This window comes from Melampsora larici-populina, assembly GCF_000204055.1.
Source record: "Melampsora larici-populina 98AG31 unplaced genomic scaffold MELLAscaffold_15, whole genome shotgun sequence".
Taxonomy (NCBI): Eukaryota; Fungi; Basidiomycota; class Pucciniomycetes; order Pucciniales; family Melampsoraceae; genus Melampsora; species Melampsora laricis-populina.
Genome location: NW_006768779.1, coordinates 1,438,306 through 1,456,704, shown reverse-complemented (window position 1 = coordinate 1,456,704; position 18,399 = coordinate 1,438,306). Strand labels below are relative to the sequence as shown.

General features: G+C 40.9%; 6 protein-coding genes across 6 annotated transcripts; 4 read left to right on the top strand and 2 right to left on the bottom strand.

Moving 5' to 3' along the window:
• Positions 1-1,042: 1,042 nt before the first annotated feature.
• MELLADRAFT_116320 (uncharacterized protein) lies at positions 1,043-3,126 on the bottom strand (the record flags this gene model as incomplete). Its single annotated transcript, XM_007409233.1, has 9 exons — positions 1,043-1,208; positions 1,313-1,389; positions 1,468-1,491; positions 1,579-1,842; positions 1,984-2,202; positions 2,276-2,292; positions 2,376-2,490; positions 2,567-2,635; positions 2,741-3,126. 9 exons carry the CDS (start codon positions 3,116-3,118, stop codon positions 1,043-1,045), a joined length of 1,329 nt encoding a protein of 442 aa, XP_007409295.1.
• A 2,541-nt stretch (positions 3,127-5,667) lies between these two features.
• Positions 5,668-6,110, top strand: MELLADRAFT_85830 (uncharacterized protein; the record flags this gene model as incomplete). The annotated part of the gene is made up of 2 exons (XM_007409262.1): positions 5,668-6,011; positions 6,101-6,110. The coding sequence occupies 2 exons, from the start codon at positions 5,668-5,670 to the stop codon at positions 6,108-6,110; spliced, it is 354 nt and encodes a 117-aa protein (XP_007409324.1).
• A 2,294-nt stretch (positions 6,111-8,404) lies between these two features.
• Positions 8,405-12,063, top strand: MELLADRAFT_77633 (uncharacterized protein; the record flags this gene model as incomplete). The annotated part of the gene is made up of 16 exons (XM_007409263.1): positions 8,405-8,559; positions 8,648-8,668; positions 8,745-8,841; positions 8,912-9,091; positions 9,162-9,332; positions 9,413-9,494; positions 9,582-9,728; positions 9,791-10,130; positions 10,242-10,411; positions 10,484-10,618; positions 10,683-10,881; positions 10,967-11,046; positions 11,129-11,246; positions 11,310-11,425; positions 11,490-11,577; positions 11,648-12,063. The coding sequence occupies 16 exons, from the start codon at positions 8,538-8,540 to the stop codon at positions 11,692-11,694; spliced, it is 2,013 nt and encodes a 670-aa protein (XP_007409325.1).
• A 412-nt stretch (positions 12,064-12,475) lies between these two features.
• Positions 12,476-12,879, top strand: MELLADRAFT_105966 (uncharacterized protein; the record flags this gene model as incomplete). Its single annotated transcript, XM_007409264.1, has 2 exons — positions 12,476-12,745; positions 12,805-12,879. The coding sequence occupies 2 exons, from the start codon at positions 12,476-12,478 to the stop codon at positions 12,877-12,879; spliced, it is 345 nt and encodes a 114-aa protein (XP_007409326.1).
• A 1-nt stretch (position 12,880) lies between these two features.
• Positions 12,881-15,095, bottom strand: MELLADRAFT_77632 (uncharacterized protein; the record flags this gene model as incomplete). Its single annotated transcript, XM_007409232.1, has 6 exons — positions 12,881-12,906; positions 13,010-13,696; positions 13,774-13,884; positions 13,968-14,190; positions 14,279-14,622; positions 14,717-15,095. The coding sequence occupies 5 exons, from the start codon at positions 15,038-15,040 to the stop codon at positions 13,691-13,693; spliced, it is 1,008 nt and encodes a 335-aa protein (XP_007409294.1).
• Positions 15,096-16,085: 990 nt separating this feature from the next.
• On the top strand, positions 16,086-18,254 carry MELLADRAFT_43221 (uncharacterized protein; the record flags this gene model as incomplete). The annotated part of the gene is made up of 8 exons (XM_007409265.1): positions 16,086-16,152; positions 16,218-16,277; positions 16,346-16,476; positions 16,552-16,595; positions 16,662-16,805; positions 16,896-16,985; positions 17,056-17,582; positions 17,663-18,254. 8 exons carry the CDS (start codon positions 16,150-16,152, stop codon positions 17,687-17,689), a joined length of 1,026 nt encoding a protein of 341 aa, XP_007409327.1.
• Between the last annotated feature and the right edge of the window lie 145 nt (positions 18,255-18,399).

Here is an 18,399-nt window from a genome sequence, read left to right as displayed (position 1 = left end):
CGGACACGGTGTTGGTCTGTAACTACACATGTCAGATTACTGACGGGTCGGTCTTTTTTGTTCCTTTTTGTGATGATTACAGTTATGATGTCATTGATTGTGTTCTTCCATCAAACCAACTTATTCAATTATTCCCATCGCGCTCACTTCCGTTTCTCTCGTGCTGTTATCCTATCATCGTATTAGTTCTTTAGTTAGTTTTTATCAGCCCACCCACCCTTTAGTCCCAGTCATGTTGTGTTTTGGTCAAAGTTTTTCTTTTCGTATGTGTTTCTTTTATGTTGTTTTGGTTCTGGTGTAGATCTAGTTCGTTAAGGCCTTATTTTTCCTTTGCGTCTTTGGATCTTTGTGAAGAGGTTATTATATTTGTCTTTGTTGTGGTATTTCTTATTTCATCTTAGGTGTTGTTCAGTTTTTACTCTGTAGCGCGTTTTTTTTCCGCTACCTCCCCGTAGGGATATATTTTTTATTCAAGTAATTCAGAACCCTAGGGCACTCAGCCTAGGGATACGCCCAAACCACGTGCTGCTTAGAATTTCTATTCTAAATGTTTAGTAAGTTAACGGAGTCACATTTCTCCTCAAAAGAAACGAGATTGCCTGTGGTACTGATTACATCATGTCTGAAGAGTGTTCTTTCACAAATTATATGTACACTTGAATGCTCAACATTAGCTCCAGTCTTTTTTGATACAACATTAAACCCTTATATTGATAAGATTTTTGATAATAATAATAAATTAATGCGATTGTCTAAATTGGCAGTCCGCCAGTTTCTCTACATGCAACAACTGTCCCTGCTCCGCTGTCCCTGTGAGCTCGGATATCTGAAGTTCAGATGAAGATTAGATGACTGATTTATAGACTTTGAAAAAGATAGATAGATGTCAGCGGACATACCCGGCCGAGTTAGGTCACAAACAGGCAAATTAAAACTACATTGGTCGTCAAATCTTGCAGTGTCCGTGCTTTGTGGATGGCGTGATGATAACTTAAGTCAGTGATACCGTCAGCAGTGAATATTCAGAAGCATTGAATTTTATTTACGCATTCCACACGTCAAATTCGAACTTTCCACTCTTTTTTTGGCACTCCCAAGCCGCTTGCGTGAGGTATCCGATGGAGAAGTTATATTTCTGTTCAACGAGGTGAGCGTTGAAAATCTTTTTGACTGATTTTTTTCCGTCGGCTTGGATGATGTTCATCATACTACGCGAATGTAACAAGAAAGGGCAGCATGGAGGGCGATCAGTAATCTCGAAGATGGCAAAGCTTAGGAGGGATTTAGCTGTGAGATCGATGAAGGAACTAACACGTTATCTGGTCCACAGAAGGACAACACATCGTCCCCCGCCCATGCGCCGTTAGGTCCGGAGTCAGTACAAGGATCCTGAGGCAACCCAGAAAATCAATGAGTAAGAAACCGCGTTAGCACCGGCCTTGATTGGTTTAAACGTTTATGACTCACGCTTCCTCGAGTGACAAAAATATGCTGGAGAATAGATAATAATGTAATGATGTGACTCAATACACTCATCGAAAAAAACGCAATGACATGAGATGCACAAGAATAACTAACCTGTTGTTCCCAGAGTGCGGCAAGAAGATGAAGCTGAACTGAGGCTTTCAATTCGGCTTGTTTATCTCCTGCCAGATTATTGATGTGACCTATGGCTTTGGGTCCTGCAACGGAGTGATCCGTCAAAAATTTACCGTCCTTGAGTACTCTATAGATCCCGTTTTCAGTGCTGATTCCAGCCTGTATAGTCGATTGCGAGAGATTGGCAACGGCCATCTGAGCAAGATCTTGATTTTTAGAGAGCGTGTAAGAGAAATAAGTCCACTGAATAGATTTTTCATGCACCGACGAAACGGAATTGGTTGTAAAATTGTTTCATAGTTATCAAACGAAGCCCACCGTGTTAAAACTGGACGACGGTGGAGAGAGAGGAGAATTGACTGGCTAGCCGAGTTTTGGGTTTACCTTGTCGTGTTGATTGACAGGATTCTTGATTAAGACATCGTCCATCATTCCAGAGATTCCGGCGAAGAGTCCAAATTCTCCTTGCAAGAATTGGTACCAATACTTCGTACAGCTGATCAGTCCTTCCGTTGGATAGACTTTGCTGACTGAGGTGAGTAGAGTAGCGAATGCTTTGATGATTGCCCAAGTATCTGGTAAGTCCGGATAGAAGTCGGAGACCTAAAAAAACATGCAAGACACGCGTCAGTTACTAATCTGTGTAGAACAAGATATAGAACAGCAGCTCAATCACCATTGAAGGAGCGATGCCTGCCAGAGTCATAGAAGTCATGAAAGATCGAACCTCTTCAGTTGACACGTTGAAATTGAATCTCAACCGGAGTATTACTGACCTTGCATCATAGTCATGGCCCAGCCAATCGCTGAATATATTGCGTTCATGAAAGCGTTCCATTCCTGTGCAGCCACCAAGATGTACCATTCTTTGCCTCGCACAGGTTGACAGAGCTGATAAAAGGAAAAATCCTTGATGGGTACCTCTCGTCAAACGGCGCGGTCAAAGTGGATGAATTTTGAGACGCACCTGATCAGCGTAACAAGGCTTTTCGATACCACAGTCAAAGTTTGTCAAGTTGACTCTATCTGCCAATTGCTTTTGAAGTTGGATAGCGTCAAAAGTAGAGAAGCCGCACAATACTTGGGTCAGCGTCTGACGGAAGACTGATCCGCATGGAGGAAATTGAATAAAGCGGCCTACGGGAAGAGTCAATGTATCACCACCAGGGTAATTGTGGAGAAACTCGTCCAATCCCAACTCTGTCCATAGTTGTGGACTCAGAGGCCTGCTCATGCACTCGTCCAACAATGCCGTGTCAGTTACATTCTGGGGCCGCTTCGTAATTTGAGGTCGCTTAGTGGTGTCTGTCGACAAATGAGGTTGTAGAGGTTCGAGGACGACAATATTTTTCGAGTCGAGTTGAGTCCTTGTTTCCAAAGGTGGTATCTGAACGTCGGTATCGTTTTTTAAATGTGGAAGGGCGGCCGACTCGGAGGACCGGAAGATGGTTGCAAAGAGCAAGAAGATGAACACTGGGAAGTGAATACTATATCTCAAGGTGTAAAGGCATTTGCACATGGATTGTATGAGCCGACGTCAGCTTTGAAAGCCGGGGTTTGGATGGCGCATGCAAGATCGGTAGGTAGGAAATCTGTGAGATGCTGCCTCGTTAGTCGATCTGTAAGTTGACTTGGCGGAAAAGGATGGGGAATGAGATATAGTGAAAAAGCGAAAATTTCACACAAGACCAGATTTATAAGTCATTTTTTCGCTCAACCATGGAGAAAAAAATCGGGCTCATCGAAATAAGTGCGGCACCAAGTGTGATGGCAAAGAGAAGGAGAGAAAGTTGAATAGCTGGCGAAAAAAACCGAACTTAAACGAGAGATCAATGATGGTTGTTTTACTGTGTCTGAAGGAAATAAGGACACGTTCCGGCACGCGCACTGATGCTGTCTGGCTACGCTGGACATTGCGTTCTATGAGCACCGGACACTCGTCGCACGTGGGCTCGATGTGAGGTAAAGACAATCCTCTTCAGCGAACGTGGCTCTACAGGGTAGCCTAGGTGGACCAGATAGTGCGATTAGATCCGACCATACCCGTTTCTGACATTACCGATTCAGCTGAGGGGGCCGATCGTCTTGAGTTGGTACACCATAGGAGTTTCGCGTAGCTGTACCGGACTGTGACGCAAGGTATCGTATACTGTCGTACAACATAGCGTCCTCCTATTCAATCCTTGAAGTTGAGGAGCGGTTTCGCATGGAATCTGGATCATTATCATCTCGAATCGATTGATCAGGTATATATGAGGCCCCACCATTCTGAGCGAGGGGCTCGGGACTCGGGATATTTGCAAACCAGATGATCATTAGGTACAAGAACAGATTTCTCCTTCAACTGGAGTGACCCTCAGGCTCCACCGAACGGCCTGCCGCATTGAAACCTCCCGAAAGTCTTCAAGATTGGTCTCATGTAGCCTCATGTAGCCTGCGCTTTACTGAGTGTGACGCAAGCTTGATCATAATATTCAACGCTGACATGCACCAGTACAAAAGAAATGTAAGAACGAACAGCGCGGATTGATTATAGATTTGAAGATACCGAGAGGGACACGTGCTGGCTGGCTGCTCCGTGCCTCGGCGGGAACCAGCCGACAGTCAAAATCGGTGTTCACTGATGCGCGGCGCCTCCTAATTAGGTCGAAGTGGTTTGTCGACATCAACTTCTTGCAACCTTGCAGATAACATTTGCTCTCCTTTGCGTCAACCAACTGAATCGAAATCTGTTTTGGAAGATTTCAAACACTCTTTGCAAAGTAGAGAAGGGTTTCCGTTGAGCCACTTCACACTTTTCTCATAGGTATTTGGTGCTTGGAGACGTCTACGCCAAAAAGTGTGGAATGCACTCAGCCAAGCATCATATTTTCCTTTCACTCCACTGCTTCTCGATGCTGATCAGTGTCATTGCGCCGCTGCTTTGCAAGAGCTAATTAAAACGTCGCACCTTTGACTCATCCTTCGATATGCTCAAGGGCTCTTAGAATAAGTCTACCAACGAGATAAACGACAACTCCTTTGCAAGGCTTTATGACCAGCACAATCTTGATGAAAAAGAAAGTCAAGTCAAGAAATAAAACCCAAGTCCATCAATCAACCTTGGCCTGGTCTCTCATCTGTCTTCGATTCAAATTCAGGTTTATCTCGCATCTTCTACCTGATTATATCGATAATCCACTTTATGAATTTAGATCATATCTACTGTGACTGTCTATGTCTAACCTCAATTAAGCATTAAGATCAAAAGCCTGTTTCAATCATCATAATGTTTGCCTGATATGGCGGCAAAAGCTGAAGTTGGGAGTGAATAGCTGCTGAGTTAATCAGTCTATCGCCGAAAATACTGCCTCGCAAGATCGAACATATTTGTTTCGTCAGTATAAGATGCATGCCGATAAGAGAGGGTAAGGATATAGTAAGCTTAATGAATTTTGGACGACCAAAGTAAATGCAGACTGCAGACTTCAAGTGTCATTCAACAAAATATGCAGAAGAGCTAGAGAGTGAAGTTTTAAAGTCCTGTTATTCATTCCAACACCTAATTTGAGTATCTTTGCTGATAGGGTCAAAAGCTGAATCTTTGGAGTGGAAGCAATTTGGTATCATTTGATGATTGCTCCAAACACCATGTCTTTATTATTTTTCGTAAAAACCTTGTACAGCAACGTCAGAAGGCTATTCAAATTCAGTACACTGGAAAGGACGACCATGATCCATCTTGATGAAGGATTGGTATGTCCTTCTTAGCGTCTCGGTGGATTTTTATTGGTTTGCATGAAGATATGATGCCTTGATGGTGATTGGGGTAGAGCACAATCAAATCAACTTGTCTATTCTTCTTTTCTGAAGACTAGGAAATGGTATACATAGTCCTTATAACAATCCACACCATATTAATCAGGTGAAGAGTGAGCAGCGTGAATATGAAGTAAAGTTTTGGAAGCAAAATTTCGACAAGTCTTGTAAAACATGTAAGGGGATGTTGAAGTTCAGACATGAATATCTAAGGCCAATTTGATTGATATTTATGGAATACTTTGTGAGAGATCATCACTAGCAGTCCAAATGAGAAATTGTGGTCTGGCATCACCCCGTTTTACCACTTTCACTGTCTGCGTAGGCCTACCACACCTGAAAATACCCAATCACACAAATAATTACCAAGAAAAATGCACAGAAGACAAAATGATGATTGTTAATCAAAAGTCATCAAAACCCAACTCTCTGCATCCCCGACACACCATCCATCCCCGACACACCATCCATCCCCCAGTGATTGGGTTCAATCAAGTTCAATCCTACTCACTACCCAGTCTTTCCCAACTTAAAACTCCGTTTGCGAGCACGAGCTCACGCGCCACAAGAAGAGTTAACTTAGAGCGTTCCCTCGATACTTGGCCCATACCAAAGTAAGTTGTTTCAAAAACTTAGCTTCCAACTTTGAGTGCTATAATTACCATCAAGATCACTGCGATGCCACCGCTAATTGTGCTGTGAGAACTGCGTGACTCTAAAAAGACAAAAAAGAAATACACCACGGAGTGGTTCTTGAGCAGAAAAAGCGTCGGTGAGGTCTGAGCGTCGTCGGGGTCGTGAAATGGCCGGGAAATGGCCTGAAAGTGGCCTTTCACAGGCCTGAAAATGGTTGGTGAGAGCAGGCTACATACCGGCTGCGATCCGATTGAGTACCGTACGTAGTCGGACTGCAGCCGGTGTGCGTGATCAAGTCTGAAAAAAGGCTGGCAGGCGCCTGTCAGACGTCTGCCAGACTATTCTTCCTTTTAATAAATTTTTTCATAAGGTCAAATTTAAGAAAGCTTTAACCGAACTTAACCTCAACTTGAAATCATGACATCACTCAACAAACCAAACAACCACCGATCAATTCCTCAAAACCATTCTCAATAACTTCAACTTCATCGAATCCATCTCAACTCATCATCATCAACTTCATATAACTATATCATCATCATCAAATCAAATCAAAACAATCTCATCAAACAAATCAAATCCCAACTTCATTCAAATCATTCAAGAAAACTTATCATCTGAAAACATCCCTTTGAGATCTCACAATCATTCAGACTTTTGACAAAACATGCTTTTGACTGATATTCATCATCTTTTTTCTTATCATCACTACTTTGATATCTTCTTTTTCATCAATAGCTACAGCTCCGGGAACAGATTTAGATAGTTACTCATCTGGTTGGAGATTTGCTCATTTTTTTGGTTTGTCTTTCAATCTTATCCTGAATGCTTTTTGATCATCTACTCTTGATCGATCTTGCTAATTACCAATCTATTCAATCATAAAGCCGAGAAAACGGAAGTCGAAGATATCATCAAATCAGATATCATCTCAGCTGTTGATATTGATCGTGGATATCATCTCAACTGTTGATGTCGATCACACAAGGAATTATCTCGCTACAGGTGATAAAGGTGATCGATTAGTAATCTTTGAGCTTAATGAGGTAAGTGTGCCGATTAAATCAGATTTTGTATCTGTCTCATTGACCTTCATGGGTAACAATAACCTCAAATTCAATCTATTCGACCGAAAATCATAACGCTCTCGTTGAAATCTCATTCAATCAATGATAATGATGATGATACATCATAAATTAAGAATCGGGTGATTTTAAAAAGTGGTCAATTGCTTTTCATTAAATCGAGGAAAACTGGTTCAAATCACTGACTTTGTTATTTTTTTGAACAATTATAACCAGAGCTGGTGGAACTCAATCAGTAACAGAAATTGATACCATTTCTACAATGATAGATTCATTTCTCCAATCTATTGATATTAAATCGACTACAAATCAAACCCACAAAGAATCGATTAGTTCTCTTTTTTCAACCAAAGATTGATGTTCAAGTTATGATTCAACACATTTATTTAGTTTCAATAGAAAAAAACTTGTATCTTCTTATGATATACTCATTGTTACAACTTCCTATGTGTGAGACCATTTTTAATGCATTGATAAATAGATATTATTTTGATTCTCCCTTTTAGCTGCCTGCTAGCCAAATTTCAAGGCTAGCAGTTGTCTCACTGGTCTATTATTGAGAATTGGTGTGGAGCAGAACCCAGGACCCAGACCAGTGATTGACCCTCTGCATCTCGTCTGCAGTCGACTCGCAGGCAGGCTGCAGGTGGTATTTGAAAGGCCGTCTGCATACGGTGGGACCAGCGCCTACCTGCAGACGGTCTGTGACTATATAAAAAAAGACCCGTCTGCAGACGGCCTCCGTCCCAGTCTGCAGATGGGCCGGACCACTCCGTGGTGTAGACTCGTGCTCCAATCCTCTTTCTTTGATTGAACCTCAGGTGATATCCATTGATCACAACCTGTCAGATACATGTCCAATAGCCACATACATACCCCAATTGCAAACCTTTGCAAACCTCTTTTCAGATGGTAGAAGATCATTCGATGTGGCCATTTGAAAGGTCATCACTTTGAGTCATATTTCATTCAAGATCTCGGGCTCTACATACACTAGCAGATCAATACCACGAAAAAACCAATGAGATTGCTCTGTGGGGTGACTCTGGGCTTCTGTGATCAAACTGTTTAAGCCACCGCAAGCAAGGTGTGTTTGAGCTTTGTATGTGTTTGTTTTTTGGAGTTGATCCAAATGATGCTAGCAAAGTCAACGTGCACTGCAAGGGATGAACCGGGCGAGGTGCGAAAGTCCATAGGTTTAAGGTAAAAGTCACCAGAGTTTGGGTTTAGACAGGTCTTTACTTACTACAATCCATGTGATGTGATGATCATTACAAGGTGATCGGGTGAAATTGAGTTTACATACATACACATGCTCGATTTGTCTCAGCATTCCAACTAAAGCGAGCACCAACTCAGCAAAGACCCAAGGAATCTCAATCCAAGAAACTTCTATCAAATCATTCAATCATTACAAAAATGGCAAACTGGTGGCGGTCATGTTGGTTACTAATTGATACAACATATATACTCTTCATACATTCATACTGACTTTACCCCTCACCCGTTCATGATGATGATGACGACAGCGGCGTTGCAGTGTGAATCTGGTGAGTCATCATAAGTTTGCTTAGGGTTTTGGGATGAAGTTAACTGACGGTTGATCGTTCAAATTTACGTAACTAGTCACCTCTAATCCTTCAGATTCAGAACTAGATCGATGGAAGGAAGTCTTTGAAGAATTCGCCACCACTGACGACCCAAATAACTTGAAACCATCTCGGTCCGTACTTTCGATCACTGTTTACTGCTTATACATTTACCATACTTATATATGTTGCTAACTTGATCAGTTATCTCAATGAAGAGGGGTTCATCAACGCTGTGGCTCCCACGGACGATTTCCAGAAAATCCAAAAATCTCAATATGCAATTCTGTTTCGAATAGCTGATACTAACCGGACTGGAAAAGTTGAATGGGATCAATTCGTCGTCTTTCAGACTTTACTTAAGAAGCCTGATGCTCAATTTGAGTTGAGTGATTTTTTCCATTGCTTGTCAAACTCTCATTCTCTTACTAATTGTTGTACATCTTAAACATAGGGTGGCATTCAAGTACTTTGATCAGGATAGCAATGGCGACGTCACCTTTGACGAGTTCAAGCGTGTCTTTTCTGCCAACCTCGGTCCAGACTCACTTCCTTTTACATTCGATTCGCCTTGGGTTAAGCTCTTTCTGGGTCGAAGGGAGGGTCGGCATGTACTTGGCTACAAGTCTGTGTCTTTACTTGCATCTTCAGAAAACCCACCCTCGTAGAAAGCTGACATATTGGTATCTATTTCCCTTCAACTAGCGAATTTACGCAACTCATGAAAGGCCTGCAAGGCGAACGACTACGACAAGCCTTTGCATACTTTGATAAAGCTGAGACAGGTGTAAGTACCTATAGTGCGATTCCCTAGGACATTCCACTCATCATATCATCTTCACTTTGCGAATACATTCACTTCAACCCAATCCAGCATATCTCACCAGATCAATTCAAGCGTATCATTCTCGAACTTGCTCGTCACAAGCTCTCAGACGCAGTATTGGAACGTTTACCCACGCTCTGCACACTCAGCACGGGAGGAAAGATTTCATACTCCGAAGTCAATGCCTTCCACAATGTCAGTCCTCTTTATTCATATACTCTTCCTCAAATGTAACCTAACTCGAAGTTCTCCAATAGGTGATACGAGAGATGGATTCAGTTGAACGTATACTGCAAGAAGCCATATCACAATCTAAGGACCACAAGATCAACCGTCACGATTTTCTCAACACTGCTGCTCGTCACACTCGTTACACGAATCTGACGCCGATGGAAGTGGATATTGTGTTCCATTTTGCTGGTATGGGAGATCTCAATGCTCGACTCGGACTCGCAGATTTCGGCAAACTTCTCGATCCAAAATGGGAACGTGCTCAGACACAAGAAGTAGTCACGGATGAGTTGGCAACTGGGAGTTTTTGGCAAAGCTTTGCTAAATCAACTTATAACTTTGGATTGGGTGGAATTGCCGGTGCATGTGGGTAGCGCTTGTCTTTATGACTTGGTTATTTCCCTCAGATAATACTATCTATAAAACCTCGTCTTAACCGCTTTGGAATGTTTGGGTAACATCATTATTATATCTCAGTAGGAGCAACGGCGGTCTATCCGATCGATCTGGTAAAGACTCGGATGCAGAATCAACGCAGTAAAGTGGTCGGTGAATTGCTCTACAAAAACAGTATGGATTGTGTCAAGAAAGTCTTGAAGAACGAGGGTTTCGCTGGCTTCTATAGAGGTCTACCACCCCAATTGATCGTTAGTCTGATATACCTACCATCAACACCACTCTTATATAGCTCTATTGAGACTGTTTTCTTTGTCTTGTAGGGTGTTGCACCAGAGAAAGCGATCAAGCTTACGATCAACGACTTGATCCGAGCAAATGCAAAAGATCCGATGACTGGACAGATCAGTCTTGGTTGGGAACTCTTTTCCGGTGGTGCCGCGGGTGGATGTCAAGTGGTCCGTTTGTCATCATATCTAGTATATACGAGTTTCCCCCAATGACTCAATTCCTTTTTCATAGGCTGTCACAAATCCATTAGAGATTGTCAAGATCCGTCTTCAAATGCAAGGAGAAATGGCAAGAGTTGCAGGGAATGAACCTCGAGGTGCGATGCACATCATTCGACAACTTGGTCTTGTTGGGCTTTATAAGGGTGCTGGGGCATGTCTTTGTCGAGATATCCCTTTCTCAGCCATCTACTTCACAGCTTATGCTCATTGTACGTACATTTTTCTTTCTTTGATGCTTGTTTTACGCTTGGAAACCAATTCTGACCCAGTTTTTATCGGTTGGTTTGTACTTAGTGAAAAAGGACACCTTCTCAGAAGGCCTTAATGGAAAAACTTTGGGCTTTGGAGAGACTTTGAGTGCTGCAGCCATTGCGGTAAGTTGATTTGAATGCTATTCTGCGGGTTTGTCAAGCAAATGTACTGAATAGCAACTTCTTTGTGTCTGGATTGATATAGGGTATGCCAGCGGCTTATCTGACAACACCGGCTGATGTTGTCAAGACGAGATTACAATCGGAAGCGAGGAAAGGAGAGACGACCTACAAAGGTTTGGTGGACTGCTTCCGGACCATCTGTAAGTAATCTCTTCCTCTCTAATCTGAAAAATGATGTGACTCAAACCATATCTTTGTAATAGTGAAAGAAGAAGGTCCGAAAGCTTTGTTCAAAGGTGGACCAGCTAGAATCTTACGTAGCTCTCCACAGTTTGGGGTTACATTGGTCTCTTATGAATATCTTCAAAAACTAATTCCAGTAGGTTCAGGTTTACTGAAGATTTAAATTCTTTCAACCACTGAACCTCGACAATCTTTTCTAGTATCCATTTGGCAAGCAGCAAGCGTCGAAGGGTGTGACGGTTGAGATTGACGAATTGCCTCGTATCAGAGCAAGGAATGCTATGAAGAGTAAGTGTTTTAACTGACAAGAATCTGAGAATCTTGCAGGGTTTTGATGATTTGTTGGGTTTGGTTATAGTTCTGTTAGACGTACATGAAGACTTTGGTACGATCAGAAGAACATAAGTCAGTGAAGCTCGTCTGCGTTCTTGAAGCCAAGATAGATGCTCGTCTCAATAGAGTTCCTCAGGATCAGATCAATAGACTAGATGTTCCTAAACCGAGACCAGAGCTTTCTAGATTTCTTTCCCATTCAGTCATCCTGATCTTTTCATCACTTTTTCTTTACTGTTCGTATGTCAGTCTTTGGCTTGTTTTTTTTTTCAATACGACATCCTTGTGCGAGTCCTGCTTGATGTCTCTGTGCGTGTATCTATCGGTTGTTTATTTTTTTTTGTGCTTATAGATGATTCTATTGAATCTATGTTGATTTTCTGGAGAGGAAACTTGAAGTGGTTGATGATCGTCAAGAATATGAATATATAGATTTCAAGCATTCCAATCCGAATGAGATCTGTAGAGCTGGAGATGAGTGATGATTGACGCCATCAGATAAAAATGAACCCAAATTTAAAGCTGAGCAGTCTCTGTCCAGTGGTAATTGAGAGTCTGTTGACCTCCTTTACCTTCATAGAAATCTGAGCATTCATGTTTCTTCCACCATCGTACCACTCGTCCATTTAGTCAACTAGGACACGACCATGTTAATGAAGTATTTGTGAACCATCTAGTACTCAGTTTCTTTCCCTGTCTCTGATCTTCTTGAAAAGTGTGATGGATCATACTGTGGGTGGAAAATAGGCCGGGGCCAGAAACCAAATTTCCCAAAGCCGGATACTCTTTCATCACCCAAACTTCATTGCAACTTTCTCATCAAATCACTTCAACTTGACCGTTTTCTTTTACCATGACGGATCAAAACGAACCCGATTTATCAGCTTTCGGTTTACCTACTTCATTTGGAGCCGGTACAATCACACGTGAATCTATAGCACCATCAATTCAATCATCCAACACATCTCATCACAACTCACGCGGAAGAGGAAGAGGATTCGGAGTTAGTAATCCACGAGATAGAGGTAGAGGAAGAGGAAGAGGAAGAGGTAGGGGAAGAGAAGGTCCTTCAGGGTTTCATCAAAGAGCTTTGGATGATGAAGTTGGTAAACAGGTATCAAAAGTTAATCTCTTCGTTCATGATTGCTCTCCCTAACTGCTTGCTGACTTGTTTGCAAACAGAGACCCAAGACGAACAACGGAGAAGGCTATTACAAACCTTCAATGATTGAAGATCCTTGGAAACATCTCTACTAGAACCCTTATATCAAATTATATTTCTTTCTAAGTATTATCAAGTCGTGAAGAAACTGTTGTTATTTGATTCTGTACAACATAAAGATGTTGTTTGTTGGAAAGAATAAATGAATCATTGAATTCGACTCACAAAGAAAAAACTACTATGTACCACAATACTGACTGATGATTCAGAGTACTTCAATATCACAAGAAAGAGACTTCCAAAGAAAAAAATGACTTTGTACAGATAACAAGCACCTATAAAAGAAAAAAAAATGACAAAAATGAACTCGAACACAATAAGCAATAAGCAATAAGAGAAAGTATTGAAAAGAGTAGTAAGAAAAAACACATTAATAAATGGAAAAAGAAAAGATAGATAAATGTATACAAATTGAAAAAAAATCAACTTCCGCGCATTGAAAAATGATGGATAGAAATCATTGATTGAAACAAGACTTATTTCAGAATTGAATAGAAAAAAGAAGAGAAAGAAAACTAGAGCTAAGTGAAATGAAAATTGAACATAATTGAAGAAAAGAAGTCAAAATGTGAACTGGTGAGATCCAGGGGGGCAAACATATAGTAAAACCCAACAAACTATACCTCTCGAAAAACATCATACTTGGGATGATGTGTTCATGAAGAGTGAATAGAATGAGAATACTGACAAAGAGGGATCACAACATGCTTCATGAGATTAAAAGTGAAATGAAAAGCAGGTATCATGCAAACAAAAAGAAAGGGTGCCATGATAAAGACAAAACATAGATCAAAGCAGCCGATCCGCCACAAGAACTACAAACGAGCAAGAAGAAAAAAAGGAAGATCAAATCTGTTTCCAAAAAAAAAAGATTCAAGATTAACGATTGAGATCGATTTGAGAGAAAGATAGTAGGATTCCACACTCACCAAGCTTAACTCGAGCGTCCAAACCCTTCGAGCCCAAAGTTTCACATCCAAAGGCTTCTCCTGCTTTGGAATAGGCAAGGAGACCTCCGTAGCATCCCACCAACATTTTCGCTATAAAAGCAAACCAGATGAGTTCTGATACTCTGAAGACGATCGTTGCACAAGGTTTGCGGAGATAGAACGAGATAACTCACGGCAGGTTTTCGCCAGAACAACAAGAGTTTTTGAGCCGTTGTAAGTTGCTGATTGCTGACCCGAGGATTCATCTGAGTAGGACTTTGAGGTCCGGTGGATGGGTGTCCAGGTGGGTGATCATGAGTGATACCTGTTTTGAGAAGCACAAGAGCAAGTGAGGTGATACAACATCTTCGAGGTTCGATAGACCGGTATCCCCATTCATCTTCTCGATTGAAACCACTGTTGTAAAATGTAAAAGCATTCCATTTCGGGATTGAAGGTTGTAAGTGTGAATGCTTTCGAGTAAAAGATAGAGAAATGATGTTACCTCATGCACAACATATCGATTAGATGTTGTTCAGCCACATTGTTTTCACGATTGATGTTCCGTTGAAGAGGTGTGAAGATACTACGTCTCTCTAATATTTGATCACCACAAAGTTTCTTCAATTGATAAGTATGAGGATCTGATCCATCATCTGGTTTATGAGATGGTACAGCAAAGTATTCAAGTTCTTCACGAAGTACAATGATAGCTTGTTTGTAGAAAAGTGGAGAAGGTAATTGTTGAGGAGGAGCCGGTGAATCTTGTGGTGGAGGATCGGTTCCATAGTAAGAGATACGAGATTCGTTGAAGAATTTAAGAATGAACGATAAACATGCACCATCGAACTAAGTAAAAAAGAAGTGATGAGATGAGATGAGATGACAAATCAATACGATTCTAAAATCGAAGATCAAAAACCAAAATGAAAAATGAACTAACATCGACATAATAAACATCATCATCATCTTCTACATCATCTAGAGTGACACCATGATCTTGAATAAATCTCGATTGATTTTGAGGATAAGAATTGGTTTGTTGTTGACGTTGATTGAAGACGAAACCATTAGGAAAAAGACAAAGTAGTACACTTTCAGGTAATTCCATTAATGATTCACGATCGATGGTGATCCTATAGTTCCGTAAATCGAGATTGACATGATTGTTTTGATTGAGAGATGATTGATTTTGATTTGATGGTAAAGTAGGAGGAGATAATAAGACAGCTTCAGGAACTGGAGCTGGAGCCAAGACTTGAGTCATGTTTGTTTGATTTGAAGGGTAGATTGGAGAATGAAGTGAATTGAGTTGAAGGGTAAGTTTGTGAAAAGAGTTTTTAGTGAAAAGTTAAAAATTCAGATGACCACTTCAATGAAATTCAAAATCAAATTACAAATTTCATAATTTCATCACCAAACTTAATTTTAATCCAGTCAATTTTGTAGAAAATACAAAACAACCATTCATCAAACTGCAGCAGAATCAAGTAAGCTCATCAGATTCAATCAAATCAAAGCAAATCATCCAGTGGCAACCAGAGCTTCTTAAATCCAAAAAGCCATAAACCTTAATGCTTTACCTCAATATCAACCACAGCCTCAGGTGGGGGAAGAATTTGAGAGGGGAAACAAGAAGATTAGAAAGATAGAAAGAAAGAAGACCTCATGCAGCTTGAGGATCATCCAATCAACAACATCAGTCTAGAAGCAACATGCTGCATTTTTCTTCCTAGCCTAAAGGATTAACCATAAACCAAGAGAAGGAAAGATAGAAACAGAAATATATTCTGAGCTTTTGATTTGTCATGAAGATTGTGGATTGCAAAGTCATCAGGGGCTTTTCTGCAGAAGAAATCATTTCCTTTGTCACACGTACAAGCTGAGTTAAATAGTGCAAATTAAGTAAGAGTGTAACAAGAAAAAGATGGCACCTATTTAAAGAGAAAAGTAGGTGACTGGATCCCACTCAAGTCATGTATACTTTCATAGTCTCATGGTCCACATTTACAAGAGAGAAAGCAAACATAGTGAAACCTGCCTTTCATACCTCCCACACACAAGGCTCTTCCCAGTCATCATTTATGAATTGTCCAATATAATCATATCATGTTTTACTTCCTATACCCTTGTTTTACATTTTATCTGGTTTGCTTGAGTCATGATGATAAGTACCACGGTGTTATGTGTGAAAGGCATATGGGAAAATGTGACAGGTTGAAGTAGTACCAGTGACACTGTAGTGACATCTAACTCTGTTCACTGATGACGAGATCTGATTCTGATCAGCTTGTTGACCAAAACCATCAAGAATCACATTTGACCATCAACAACAACCTCATCACCGAACCCCGTCACCATCACTCATCATTCATCATGGTAACCACAATAATAAACATTCAAAACTAACAGACAATCAAACTGACCAACCATTCAATTCATAGGTCTCACCAAATTCAACTTCACTTCCACTTCAAATCGAAACTCAACATGAAGATATGATTGTAAGACATTCCGCTTAATCCTTAATCTTCAAATCGAAACATCTTTTAAATGATACATGAAATTACAGCATGATGCCCAAATGGACTTTTATGGAAAACGACTAGCGACTTGTTCATCCGATCGTACTATCAAGATCTTTGATGTCGTCGATCCTTCAGCTGTAGAACCAAAGTATCAACTTGTAGATACTCTCAGAGGGTAAGAAAGTATTTGACTCGCTCTTCCATGTCTCAATCAAGACTTATACTTTCGATTTGTCTATCTGCATCTCAGTCACGACGGTCCAGTATGGCAAGTGAGCTGGGCTCATCCGAAATGTTAGTCATCTGACCACTATTAGATATCTTTTCAGTGAAATTTACAATGATGTTATGGAATTTCAGTTGGCTCTATTCTCGCTTCCTGTTCCTACGATGGTAAAATCTTTGTCTGGAGGGAAACCCATTCTGGTCCCACCTCAGGCGCGCCTTCGAAACAAGCTGGTAGTTGGGAAAAGATTAAAGAACATACCTTGCATTCTGCTTCTGGTTAGAGTCATCTTCCTATTCTTTTTGGAAAATTATCTTGGATCTGATTTTCTCATCTTTCCCACTATTCGAAACGCGTCCTGAGATTAGTCAATTCGATCTCATGGGCTCCACATGAGTACGGTCCAATCTTGGCTTGTGCGAGCTCAGATGGAAAAGTTTCGGTATTAACTTTCAAAGGTATATCCCATACTCGATATCATTGAAATCAGACTGTTCTACCTAAACATTTCTGTATCTTTGATTGTAGATGACGGTACATGGGATGCTCCACTTTTCGTTGCTCATCCAATCGGTTGTAACGCTGTCTCCTGGGCACCAGCCATCCAACCTGCTTCTCTCACCTCTGCCTCTCTACCTCAAAACTCACCACTAGAACCCAAGAAATTTGCCACAGGAGGTTGTGATGGATTAGTGAAGATTTGGGCCCTTAATTCACACACACACGTTTGGGAATTATCAGAAACACTTGAAGGAGCTCATACAGATTGGATTCGAGATCTTGCCTATTCTCCCAACATTGGACTTTCTCGTACTTATTTAGCTTCAGCTGGTCAAGATCAACTTGTGAATGTTTGGACTCAAGATGGTCCTAAATCTCCTTGGGTTCAACATACCTTAGATCCTTCTAATGGTGGATCTAATCCTACGGGAAACCATCAAAAGTTTGGTAGTCCGGTTTGGAGAGTTAGTTGGAGTTTAGGTGGTAATGTTTTAGCTGTTTGTGTGGGTGATGGAAAGATTAGTTTATGGAAGGAGAACTTGAAAGGCCGTTGGGTAAGGAAACTTTGCTCAATCATTCAAGTTTTCACCAAAATGGATTATTAATTGACAAATATGTTTGTCTTTCTTTGCAGGAATGCGTGTCGGAGATGCAGCAGTGAAATTTCATATTGCAATTATCCACTTGATATCTGAATGTGTGTATGTGACGTGATATCAGAGTCTGTTCGGTGGCAGCCCTTGGCTACAGTCAAAGATGCTGGAGAACTGTAACAATAATCAAAAAAACCCTGCGGATTTTTCTCAGATTGCCAGCGCCGTTCTTTGTTTTGTCTTTTTCTATTAGACTTGATTCCAACTGTCAACAAGGTTTGCTAAAGGCTCTTTGTCATTTAAACAAATTGTTTCTATCCTCAACTGGCATTGCAATCTATGCTTACACGTGATTTAGAATAGTGGAATAGACACCCATACAAAGTATAACATGATTTTATATTGCTGCAAATTTGACGACGTACATGTAATGATTCAATAAGACTATTTATATAGTGAGTGCTTCAAAAGCAGGAGACCACTTATGAACTTGAAGCTCTTCACAATGGTTGTCCAGTGACTTTTGGTCGACCAGAAAGTGAATTTTTCAAGGAGGATGATCCATGTTTCCCATGACCATCAACTGCCCCTAATTTACCTCTTCGTTCGACTTCTTTTATCCATGCCTCTCTACTATCTGATGTACCGGAACCACCCACACTTGGTTTTCTCATCGCCCAAACGTGTAAATGTTGTTCTTGAGCTTGACTTTGTAATCTGGATGCGTGTGTTCGAGCAGCTGCTTCTTGTGAGACTTTGAGAGCAGAATAAAGCCTTT